General features: G+C 35.8%; 2 protein-coding genes and 1 long non-coding RNA gene across 3 annotated transcripts; 2 read left to right on the top strand and 1 right to left on the bottom strand.

The window, feature by feature from the left end:
* Positions 1–257: 257 nt before the first annotated feature.
* Positions 258–2,334, bottom strand: LOC143624959 (uncharacterized). The gene is made up of 3 exons (XR_013152197.1): positions 1,791–2,334; positions 1,358–1,441; positions 258–733 (listed from the first exon to the last, which is right to left on the bottom strand). It is a non-coding gene; the product is annotated as an uncharacterized LOC143624959 (long non-coding RNA).
* Positions 2,335–3,937: 1,603 nt separating this feature from the next.
* Positions 3,938–5,233, top strand: LOC143624925 (uncharacterized). The gene is made up of 2 exons (XM_077095418.1): positions 3,938–4,321; positions 4,616–5,233. Exons 1-2 carry the CDS (start codon positions 3,938–3,940, stop codon positions 5,231–5,233), a joined length of 1,002 nt encoding a protein of 333 aa, XP_076951533.1.
* A 123-nt stretch (positions 5,234–5,356) lies between these two features.
* On the top strand, positions 5,357–12,628 carry LOC143624926 (B3 domain-containing protein REM17-like). The gene is made up of 5 exons (XM_077095419.1): positions 5,357–5,498; positions 6,934–7,034; positions 7,115–7,390; positions 11,918–12,124; positions 12,443–12,628. The coding sequence occupies exons 1-5, from the start codon at positions 5,357–5,359 to the stop codon at positions 12,626–12,628; spliced, it is 912 nt and encodes a 303-aa protein (XP_076951534.1).
* Positions 12,629–12,888: the final 260 nt, after the last annotated feature.

Raw genomic sequence — 12,888 nt, forward strand, 5'->3', positions numbered from 1 at the left:
TGGTTCTACGGACTTGTTCAAACAAGTAGCAAAGCATTTATTTTCAAAAGATAAGTTCGAATAGTTTACTACTTTTTCTATTCCGTATTTGACTTTCCCTTCAATGATAAAATCTTGTAGTTTTTTTTGGTATTGAAGGGTTTCTAGTGGACCTTCTAACAGGGACACTAGAATCATTAATTCCCTCAGGAGAGCCTGTGGTGGCATTGGTAGTTTCAGCACTGTCAGCCTCACTTGCACCTTCAGTCATCCCATGAGGCTGCTGTGAGCTAGCCTCGCCATCACGGATGTAAGACTAGGCACTAGGCTGCTGATCAGTTTCGACTACCTTACTAGGATCCCTCTCCTCATCATTGGGTATTTCACTATTAGAAACGTCTAGCTGATTATCATTAAAGAAATCAAAAAAATTTAAGGAGTTTAGTAAAGGTTCGTTATTTGAAAGATCTTCTTTTAACAACTTATTGTCTTTGAAAGGAAAAACTGTTTCATAAAATTTTACATCTCTAAAAAAAAATATTTTTCTTGATTAAGACTCCATAATTTGTATCCTTTTTTGAAGGGAGAATACCCTAAGAAAACACATTTTTCTGCACGACTACTAAATTTATCAGTGTTATTCAAAATAGTGCTAAAACAGAGACAGCCAAACGTTCTGAGGTGATTAAGAGAGGGTTTAAAACCAAACATAAGTTCATAGGGTGATTTGCCATCAAGAATAGAAGAGGGAGTCCTGTTAATCAAATAAGCAGCAATTAGCACACACTCAAACCAGAACCTAAGAGGGATATCCCCTTGAAATAAAAGGGTTCTAGCAATATTCAACAGATGCCTATGTTTTCTTTCAACTATTCCATTCTGTTGTGGAGTATGAGTGCATGTGGTTTGATGAATAATGCCATTGTTCCTCATAAAGTCGGACATATGGTTGTTAACAAATTCGGATCCATTATCACTTCTAAAGATTTTTACCGGTGCATTAAATTGAGTTTTTATCAAATTAAAAAAGCTTTGAACATTGACAAAGACTTTATCTTTATGTTTTAGCAAAAAAAATCCATACGCACCTTGAAAAATCGTCCACAACAGTTAGAAAATACCTATATCCATCATAACTATTTATCTTATATGGTCCCCAAACATCTAAGTGAATAAGTTCTCCCACAGAAGATGATTTATGGTCGCTTAATGGAAAAGATTCTCTATGTTGCTTAGCTTTATGACATATATCACAGGGAAGATTTTCACTATAGGTTTGTATTTTTAACTCGTTTTTTAGAACATTTGGGACTTGATAAGAAGGATGCCCTAGTCTAGAATGCCATAAGTTAAAAACATCATGACTATTGAAACACACCTTAATAGGTTTAGAGGCATCACCACAAAAATATAAACCATCAATTTGATTACCAGTCACTAGCACTTTCTCTGTGTGCAAATCCTGAAGATAACAAGTATGTTCATCAAATGAAACACGTAACTTATTTTCACTAGCAAGTTTATAGACAGACATTAGATTCACATAATATTCAGGGATAACAAAAACATCTGATAAAACCACCCCTTCGGTTAATTTTAAACGACCAATTTTAGTAACTTTAGCATTAGTGCCATTCGGATGCTTAACGGAAATGTTAAAATCAGAAACATCAACTAGATCTATGAGCCTTTTTTCTGACATTACCATATGTTGATTTGCCCCAGAGTCAACAACCTATTTGAGGGACAACTAGCAAACCCAAATATATATTTACTATAAACATTAAAAGAGAAAAGGCCCATGGAGTTACCTCCAAAGTTTGAATTTTGAGGCTTTTCACTGTTTTTTTCTTTTAGCAAATCCAAAAGCTGAGCTATCTGATCAGAGTTAAGTGTAGGACTATTGGTTGTAGAAGAATTTGCAGACATATCGGATTTATTATTAGCCCTGTTTCCTTGACCATTTCCTTGTCCATACCTGGTCTTATAATCTTGAGGATACCCGACAAGACTAAAACATCTGTCAACAGTGTGGCCCAATTTTTGACAATGGGTGCATTTAAGATTTGGATTTGGCCCTTTAGTGAGTTTCTTTTTATTATCATGAACTTGATTAAATTTAGACACAAAACCAACATTTGTGTTTTTAGAAGATGCATTTCCACATCTATGTGACTCTTCCCTAGATATAATTGAAAAGGCAGTTTTAATTGTGGGAAAAGGATCACGAGTAAGAAGACTAGTTTTGACAGGTTGGTAGATTTCATCAAGACCCGTTAAAAACTGCATTAATTTTATCTAATGAGTGAAATTATTAAATTCTTTTGAAGCATTACAAGTACATGAAGGTAACTGGACCATCGCATCAAATTGTTTCCACGTTGTATTTAGCTTATGATAATAATCAAAAACAGGGCTACCATTTTGAGTCAAAGAGTTAATTTTTTGATATAGACCAAATACTACCGACCCATCAACCTTATCATAAGTTTCTTTTAATTCTTCCCAAACTTCATAACCAAATTTTGAATAAACATGACCCACATATAGCTCTTCACAAACAGAATTAAGGATCCATGAAAGGACGACCGAATTACATCTATCCCATTGAGAGGCTAAAATCTCATTTTCAATAGATTTTTTGCAAGAACCATTTATAAAACCTGTTTTATTCTTAGCTTGTAAAGCAAGTTGTAAAGAATTTGCCCAAATTGTGTAATTTTCGGTGCCTTTCAATTTAATGCTTATAATATTTAGACAACTCGAGTCACTTGCATGTAAATATAAAGGATCACTAGGATCCAGTTTGCTAATCAGAGTTTCATGGTTATTGGTCCCCATAATAATTCAGTAAACAAGCACACAAAAAACAGATAGATGAAAGCACGGATAGATGCACAAACAAACCAGGATATAGATTTGTCTAAATAACAAAAAACTAAATAAATAAAAAAGGCGAAAGATAGAATGATCTAACCGTGAGGCGCCCAAGTTAGGGTGTTCCAGCCAAGTGTGGGTGTTTGTAACCTTTACTCAGGGTTACTCAACAGCTCACGAAAGCTCCAACTTATATCAATGTTCACCACGATTTCACGAGAGACGGTTCATGTTTCTAACCGAGATTGATATGTATATTTTTTTCTCAAACAGATTGTTTCTATCTTATTACTTTTATCAGAAAAAAAATATCCTTTTTTCGGATTTAAACTCTATTTTCGATTAGTATCAATCCCTATTAGAAACAAACTTAACCAAAGATAATTTTAATTCAAGAGATTTAATATCCAGTTTTTTTCTTTTTAAATCTCTGAACTCAAAGTAAAACAATTACTATTGATTTTAGGCCAAAAATTAAGTACCTGATATGATTCTCAACTCCAAACTTAAGTGCAGCGGAAAGATGGAACAGACCTTCGATGGACAGAAAACAGCAGCGGATGAACCAAGATCGATATTAGAGCCCTTATAGCTCTGATGCCATGTCAAAAACAAGGTATCACAGTTTATTCTCAAACGTAAGAACACTAAGTTGCATACAATTCTTGAATTGAAACTAGAAGATAATAATCAGGGAATAAACCCTAGACAGAATATAATATATATGATTGTATTGCAACTCTATGGAGCTTTAGGAGGAGCCGCCAATATATAGGTCAGTGAGGCTTCAAACAGAAGGCGAGTTTCCAAAGCAAGAGCTAAGAATCCACAATGACAGCTCACAATAGGGAGGACGCTCCCTTCCAAACTTAGGAGATACGATCGGTACGTGGTTTCTTCTTAGTGTAGCCTTGCCAGCCCATGAAGTGTAAAAGATAGATAGGCCCATATGCACAATAAACAGGATTAAGTTAAATAAGATAATGCAAAGGATTATAAATTGAAAAATATAGGTAGTTTTAACACCTTATGTGCAAATGGAATCCCGTTTAATGTTTTGCGCAACCCACAGTTTCTAGAAATGGTAACCGCAATAAACAGGGCGCCTAGTGATTATAAAGCGCCATCTAGTGAGAAAGCGAGAACGGTCTTACTAGATGAATGCGTTAGAGATGTGGAGAAAGAGCTAATGCCATTTAAAGACACATGGTACTCACATGGTCTTCCTATTGTGTCCGATGGGTGGACAAATGTTAAACACAAACCGTTGATAAATGTTCTTGCTGTAAACTGTCGCGGTTCTATGTTTATGTACGCCGAAGATTTTTCTGGGGTGGAGAAAACGGGAAACGCCATTGCAGAATTTCTTATCCAAGCAATTGAATCTGTCGGCTCAAGCAATGTTCTAAGTGTTGTGATGGATAATGCAGCCAACTGTAAAGCCGCTGGAAAGGAGATTGAAAAGGTATACAAGCATATTTTTTGGTCTCCTTGTTGTGTGCATACGTTAAATTTAATTTTCAAAGATTTTGCAAATGAGTTCTTTTGGCTAGAAGACACCTATAAAAGAGGAAAAACAGTTGTCAAGTATTTTATGAACCATGGACAAGCTTTGTCCGTCTTTAGAGAAAATTCAAAGTTAGAGCTACTAAAGGTTGCCAAAACCCGATTTGCCTCTCACCACATTTTGTTGAAGAGGCTAATCCTCTGTAGAGAAGCTCTTTCTACAACAATTTCTCTAAATTCCTGGAGAGATTAGGCAAAACAAGGTGATGAACAAGCTAGAAATGCTGCACAGGCTGTTGTTGACACTATTAGAGATGATGGTTTTTGGAACGATGTTGAAAACATTCTAAAAATCACAAAGCCTATTTACCTGCGAGTAAAATTTTGTGATGGTGAAGGCCCAAAAATGGGTGAAATATATGAGAAGATGGATAGTATGTTGGGAGAAATCAAAGACGTGATGATGCGAAGTATATATGAGTTGTATTTCCCTCAAGTGGAACAAATTGTCTTGAAAAGATGGGAGAAAATGTCAATACCTTTACATTGTTTGGGATTTGCTTTAAGTCCTCGATTTTATGACAAGCGTTTTCTTGAAACGTTAGCACCGGGTGGTGAAGAAAGAAGTGCACTTAACAATGATAAAGAAGTTGTACACGGGGTCATGGCAGCTTTTAGTCGCATTGCTGAAAATGAAGCTGAGCAGGCGTTGTTACGAGAACAGTTTGCTACGTTTCACATGAAGAAGGGTCTTTATTCTTTACCTGCGGCTCAATTGGATGCAGTTACAATGGAAGCAATTGATTGGTGGTCTACTTATGGTGCGGAAACACCAAAATTAGCTAAAGTGGCAAAAAAGATCTTGTCGTAGCCTATAAGTAGTTCGTCAGCCAAAAGAAATTGGAGTACCTATTCCTGCGTTCACATTGTGAAGAGGAACCGGCTTAATTGTAAAACGGCGGACAAACTTGTTTATGCTCATTCTAATATTCGTATGATTTCAAGGTTTTCTGAAACATATAAAGAAGGACCACACAAGAAGTGGGATATAGATCCCGAATCTTCAAACTTGGAAAGCTCAAGGCTAGCAGAGATGGCATGGGAAAATCTAGAGAAGGATGAAGAGAACGATAAAGGTAAACAGAAAAAACGAAGGGTGGAATAATTTCTAAGTTTTATTACTGTTATTTTATTTATCTTTTTTGGTACTATTAAGTTTTATGACTTTTATCATCTAAGCTATGCAATATGTTTTGAATTTTGAAGTAACTTTTTTGACTTTTGAACTTAAGTCTTGAAGTCATTTATGAAATTTCATGTACAAAAATAACACCTAATTTAATTGGTACATCGTACCGAATAATATGGTATATCGTACCGAAGCAATCCGAAATGAGCCTACCCCCCATCGTACCGAATTTTAGCGACCTAACGAATTGCGATCCCGTACCACGTTCCTGTACCGGAGCGTACCGCGATCCATGTGACTATGGTTCGGTTCAATTTTGGAAGAAAAAAATTGGTGAAAATTATGAACCCGGGTCTAAATTTTTTTGTTAGTTTTTTTTAGAATTACGACTTTCTTGTATTTATGCTACCGCACTCTAAATTTGGGGAACCTCGATGCCCCACTCTGCCAGACTAAACTGTCGTAACCGGGCCCACGCTGGCTTTAGAGTTTGGTTTGGGCATTCACCAGGAAACCATACCGCTAGCTGCCACTTGACAGTCGTTGTGCCGCCACAAGAGCAGAACTCTCTGGCGAAACACACGCTGGGACGAAAACCCAGGTGGGCTCGGACTCTGAACTGACAGCCTTGTACAAGGCATCGCTCAAATCCTTAATTGTCACTATCCACCCAAAGTGACACAAGTGGGGATCGATTATTATACATTAACAGCTAATTGATTATTATACATTTATGCTAAAATATCTTAGTTACATGTTTATTAAGTTCTTATAAATTACATAAAAAAAATTCTATAAATTCGTTTTCAGTTTTCATTTCTTGCAAAACCAAAACCGAACCGTAAACGGTTTGTATAGAAATAAAACCAAACCATCGATTTTTGTGTCGGTTCGCTTTCTTTTCTTTTGGTTTTTTCGGTTTCATGCACACTTTTAATATTAATGATGAGATCTTTCAAACACCCGACGGGTATTCCATAGTTTTTTCTTGCTATCATTCTACTTTCCATATATGCTAAATGTGCATATTTGCTGTCAATACCTCTATCATTCAGAAAACATATAAACAGCAGAGGCAACAACGAAATAGTCATATTGAAAAGCGGGTCTCAGAAATGGTATGTGAAGATGATCGAATGGACGTTTGGCGAAGGTTGGGATAACTTTGTGCGAGAAAATAGTGTGCAAGAATATGATATTGTACGTGGTTTTTAAGCATGAAGGGAATATGGTTTTTAGTACCATTGTTTTCGACACTTCTTGGTGCGAAAGAGAATACTCAATTAATCAAGTTTCAGAATCTTCAAGTAATAAAAGTTATATAAATCAAATTAAGATTTGATTTTGGACAAGTGCTAATAAATATATTCATGAATTTGTAGCACTAAAGAAGATCCCAAAAGAGAAGGATACAGCAATGCTTGATCATAACAATCATCCTTATTTTATTGACAGTTTGAAGTCTGATTGTAGATATAATCTGGTAACTAGAAATTTAATTAACAAATTCCTTTTTTATGTCTGTTTGATCATGGCAAATGTGTGATTAATATTCTGGTTTAGTACCTTCCAATCAATTTTACAAGGTCAAGCGGATTACGCACCAGAAAGATGATTCTTAGAAATGGTCAAAGTCAAATGTCGTGGGCAGTTGAGTTAAACATTAGTTCGAAAGGTTACTCTCACATAGTAAGAGGATGGCTTGAATTTTCTACTGCAAATGGCCTAAAAGAAGGAGACCATTTTAAACTCGAACTCATCCAAACTGGGATCAAACCTATAGCAGTTTTCTACAGTAATATTTCACTTGCTTACATTAACGGTCATTTGACTTTTGAGGTCAAACATAATGCTTCCAAGTTTGCAAAATTAATATGCTTTATGTTCAGCCTTCAACCATATGATCATCAACTTTTAGGTTGAAAGTTAACATGTTTAACCTCAAAAGCCAAGTAATATCTTTAGTACCTTGAAGTAGTTAAAAGGGTGTTCGGGATCGAGTTTTGGAAGTAATCAAAGTAATTAGTTCCTAGTGTTTTGGTATGGGAAATTGATTTTGGTTATTTGATTATTTAAGGGTTTTCATAACATCAAACATCAAAAGTGCATCTACACTGTCTACTGCTTCGTGTTTTGTTACAACCAATATTTATGTTGTGTGCATCTTTTATGTGCTAGATCTAAGCGCCTAGCAGTCTGAATCGCATGCCAGTATACCATGTTGATGTTGAAGATGAAGAATGACTGTTGTATGTAACAACTAGAGCATTGGTGTCTATTGATTTTAAAACAGGGCTCTTTTGCTGTTTGCTTTAAATTGAGGTGCCTTTGTTGTAGTATTTTGTTGGTTGGTTGGTTGGTTTGTTCCAATATAGACACCTCTTTTTAATGCTTTTCCAAACCTTTTTGCTAACGCTGGCTAAAAAAATTGTTATGTTTGTGGATTGCTTTGATGAGAGGATTCATTTTTGGAAGTGGAAATGGAAAAGAAAGTCTTTGAGCGGGGATGAAAGAAATGAATTAGTTGATTTAAAAAATTTACTAGAACATGTAAATCTTTCGGATCAACTAGACAAATGGGTTTGGACCGCTGACCCTTCGGGAAAGTTTTCGGTGGCGTCTATGAAAAAGGTTTTGTTTAATACTTTTGGTTTAAATGGTTCATTTGTAATGGGTTGGAACAATTGGATCCCAAAAAAAATAAATATTTTCATGTGGAAAGCTGAGATGGACCGGATACCGACTCGGTAAGTTCTTGCTTTTAGAAACATTCCGGTCAACACGACCATCTGCTCATTCTGTGAGGAAGGCCCGGAAAATGCAAATCACTTGCTTCTCTCGTGTCAAATGGCAAATCGCGTTTGGCAGTGTATTGGCTCTTGGTGTAAGATTCCTCCCATTTTCGCATTCGTGATTCGTGATCTTCTTATAATTCACAAAACAGCTCCTCTTTGCAACAAAAAGAAAAAGGTTTTACAAGGTATTATTATGACTACATGTTGGTGCATATGGAAAACAAGGAACCAAACTATCTTTGAAAATAAGGAGAGCTCGGTTGATAAGGTGATTGAAGACGTTAAATCTTTGGCGTTTCTTTGGATAAAGAACAGATCGTCGTTCAAAAACTTATCTTGGAGAGAATGGTGTAATTTTTCTTTCTAAGCCTTTCCTTTTATTGTGTTGTTTTGTCGGCCTTAGCTTCTTGCTAGTTTAGCTTGTTTAATGAAAGTTGCCGTTCGAAAAAAAACATAACTTTTAAATGTTATGTTTCACTACGGTTTATGTATGTATGATATGACAGGTTTATGTTAAATTGTTAGTTTTTTTATTTTTATTTTTAACGGCTAACAAACAACGAATTGTCTAGGTACTCCGTACGGGGTGACCCAATGGCAAAAGGCCACCGCCAGCTGGCCCAACATAGCCGAACGGAGCCCTTATGCGCCTCCAAGTGATCTCCAGTTCCAGTTTCGGGGAAAACCCACTCGCATGAGGGCCTACTGGTGATAAAACTGATCGAACTGGAGATCTAAAGATCTCAGCATTCCTTCATTGAGTCACCCATACCCTCAAAGTGTTGTCTGTGAAGATTGAATATGGATCTTCATTGAGAAACCCAGACTTCCTACCATTACACCACGCACGCTAGAATAGAAAAGTTAGACTTTCAAGAATTGTTAGATTGTTAAATCGTTAGTTGCAAAGGTTTTCAAGAATTTCATATTAACGTAATTTATAATATTTTTGGCATGTTAGTGGCGTGACTATTTGAAATACAAAATTACGTATATACAGTACAACTTTGACATTATTGTATGACAAATCAGAAATTAATTATTACTATATAATAATTGTTAAGTTTGGTGTCGCTTGACCATCTATTGGTCCAAGTGGCATCACATCATTGGCTACACAACATTTTTTTTAGTGTGATATCATAATATACATAATTGAAATCAACCGAATTTGTGTTGACTTACCGTCATAATATTCAAGTTAAAAACGCTCGGGTTTTACCAATGCTCAAGTTTTACTGATTCACCGAAATGCTAAGGACTGACAACACTCAGTTTTTACCAACACCGGGGTTTTATTGATTTTTTAAAATTTTGGTATCATAGTAAACGTATCCAAATCCGAGTGTTGTGCCACACCAACTTTTTTTATTGTTTTAGTTCGATTCATAACGAACATAACCGAAATCGACCGAATTCGTGTCAACTTACTGCCATAATATCCATGACCGACAAAGCTCAGGTTTCACCAACGCTCAAGTTTTACCGATTCACCGCCGCAATGCTCGAGACTGACAACCCTCGATTATTACCAGCGCCGGGTTTTATTGATTTTTTTTATATTCTGGTATCGCAACAAACGTATCCAAAACCGACCAAATTTGCGTAGATTTACCACTGCAACGCACGGACCCGACAGCGTCCAGGTTTTACCGACTCACCGACACAACACTGAGAACTACAACGCTCGGGTTTTACAGACCGAATAAACGTTGTTTTAAATATTATGATTTTTTATATGTTAATTTGATGAATTTATTTTTTGGATTTTAATGATTGGGTTTACCAACGTTGGTTATAAGGTAATTGAAACTGACTGAATTCGCGCCGATTTGTCATCATAACGCTCGGGTTTCCAACGCACGGGTTTTACCGACTCACCCCAGCAACACCGAGGACCGCAATGCTTGTGTTTTACCGATCAAATAAACGTTGTTTTAAATATTTTGTTTTTTAAATATTAATTTGACAAATTTATTTTTTGGGTTTTAACAATTGGATTTTATTGATGTTGCTTATAGCATAACAAACGCAACCGCACCTGATCGAATTCGTGCTGACTCGCCATGATTTTACCAACCAACTGTTGAACGCGCGGTAAAACTCAAGTTACATACATTTAAAAGGATCTAAGCTTGGCCAAAGAGTTGTACAAACCAAATGCTAAAGGGAAAATGAACAAAATAATTATTTTAATTGTCAAAGTAAACATATGTTCATTAATCAGATTGTTTCCCTGACTTCTGTCTAGGGATGAGCTCGGTACCGTACCGGTATCAAAAATACCGATCCTGAAAATCGCCAAATCTTGGTACCGGTACCTGGACGGTATCGGTATTGAAGGAAACAATTTGGAAAATACCGGTACCGGTACCATACGATCCCGAAACTCAAAACTTTGGTACCGATTCAGTACCGGTACCAAGTACCAAATGCTCATCCCTACTTCTATCCCACATCCACGCGTACTTAGTAATCATCACTTGACAAGTTTTTCAACAAACAAGATTCTGTCACGTGACAAAAATAAATGTTAGCAAAAGTTTAAATGAAATCTTATTGGAAGATGAGATAAATCTCGCGGAAGACAAAACCTCTTCGAAAGCCACAAAAAAAAAATCTTGTCAGAACGTCTAAAATATCCCATCAACTCAATATATAGTGTGTTTTTTTTATTTTTTAATAAACCTAGGCGTCTTGATGGGATATTAACACGTGACGTAAGTTGTTTGGTTAGAAATCTAGTCAGATGATGATTATTAAGTAAACGAGCCAACTGGATTTTGAATGGACATTCTGTGAAAACCTAGTTGGACATTTTGGCCTTTTTCCAAATACCAAAATAGAGTTTGGTAGAACTACATGTATATCATATTATAGTCTCATTCTTCTATCAATTTTGATCTATAAATTGTTGTTACTGATTTCAACGATTACCCAATAAATTCATCAATACACAGCACCATATCCAAGAACCACCACCATATATATATATAACTCGTTCTTGTCTTCTAGTTCTCGCTTCCTTCCAAGTAAGGTACGTAATTAATATTCGTTCCCGCCATTTTCAAACTACAACATCAACATGTATCATTGAATTGAAGTACGTTTACCCATCCAATCCAACACGGGTAATTTCGTATTTTCAGTTCTTCGTTGTTTTCTGTTTTGTTTGGTCATGAAAATGCATGTACATGCTGTGAACTCAAATCGTACGTCTTGAATTTTAGGGTTTTCATCGAACAAATTGTTATCTTTTTTCATCTTTTATTATATATATGTTTACACGATTAATTTCGCTAATTGGAATTAATATTGTATGATCATCTTTTACTAATTGTTAATCTTTAATCCAAGATTTCTTCAACTTATTCTTCTTCATATCATATCGTATCAGACAGCCATGAGAGGTCCTTTAAGCAACTATGAATCTCCTTCCCACTTCTTCAAGTTCATTAAACCTCCTTCCGATTCCACGTTCCAACTGGTCACTAATTTCTCTCTAAAACTCCTTGTTGACCGGTAACATACAATCTTGTAAAGCATCTTTAACTAGTTTGCGCATTTGCAGTCGATACCTGTATCATACCGAAAATATATAAAAGGCCGAAGAAACAACAAAACGGTCGTATTGAAACGAGGGTGTCAGAAATGGCGTGTGAAGATGATCGATTGGGCGTTTACCGAAGGTTGGGATAATTTCGTGAGAGTAAACGGTGTCCAAGAATTTGATGTTGTGGTTTTTAAGCATCAAGGGAATATGCTTTTCGATACCATGGTTTTTGACACGTCTTGGTGCGAAAGGGAGTATTCAAATAATCAAGTTACAAAACCATCAAGAAAATGTAGGCGCATTTTGTTAATACGATTTGTGTAATTAATCGAATTAAGATGTCAGTTTGCATCTAATGCTTATGAATCTATTTATGAATAATTTGCAGCAATGAAGAAGATCAATACTACTGATCAGCATCCGTGATTTATTAAGGCTTTGATTGAATCAAGTAGCGACTCAGGAAATCGCTTGGTAATGCAATGATTTTGAAATCCTCGTGCTTTGATCTTTTTGTGGGAATAATTGATGTGTTTTTTGTAGTATATTCCGAAGAATTATGCATTAGCAAATGGATTAAGTAATGGAGAAATGATCTTAAAATACGCTGAAAATGAAGGATCATGGAAGGTTAAGTTCGCAAATCATTCGGGCATATTCTACTATATTCAAGTTGGATTGAAGGAGTTTTGCGTCGCAAATGGTTTAAAGAAAGGAGATCGTCCTTAAATTTGAGCTCACTCGTAGCGGGGAAAAACCACCAGTTGCCATTATTTCAAGTATGAATTAATCATTCTGTTTGAAATAATTTTTTTAAAAACAGTTTATGTTAACCGGTTCATGCATTTTCCTGTTATTAACATCTTTTGTTTTACTCATCAGGAGAAATAGAGCATGTTGAAGAATAAAAGTGATTGCTGTATGTAATGGCATTAGTTTACCCAAATGTTTTCATGCTGCTTTTGGATTTGTCTGAAAATGGGTATTTT

The sequence above is a fragment of the Bidens hawaiensis genome, unplaced genomic scaffold, assembly GCF_021521415.1.
Source record: "Bidens hawaiensis isolate Kalapana, Puna unplaced genomic scaffold, B.hawaiensis_p1.1 tig00004003_1, whole genome shotgun sequence".
Taxonomy (NCBI): domain Eukaryota; kingdom Viridiplantae; phylum Streptophyta; class Magnoliopsida; order Asterales; family Asteraceae; genus Bidens; species Bidens hawaiensis.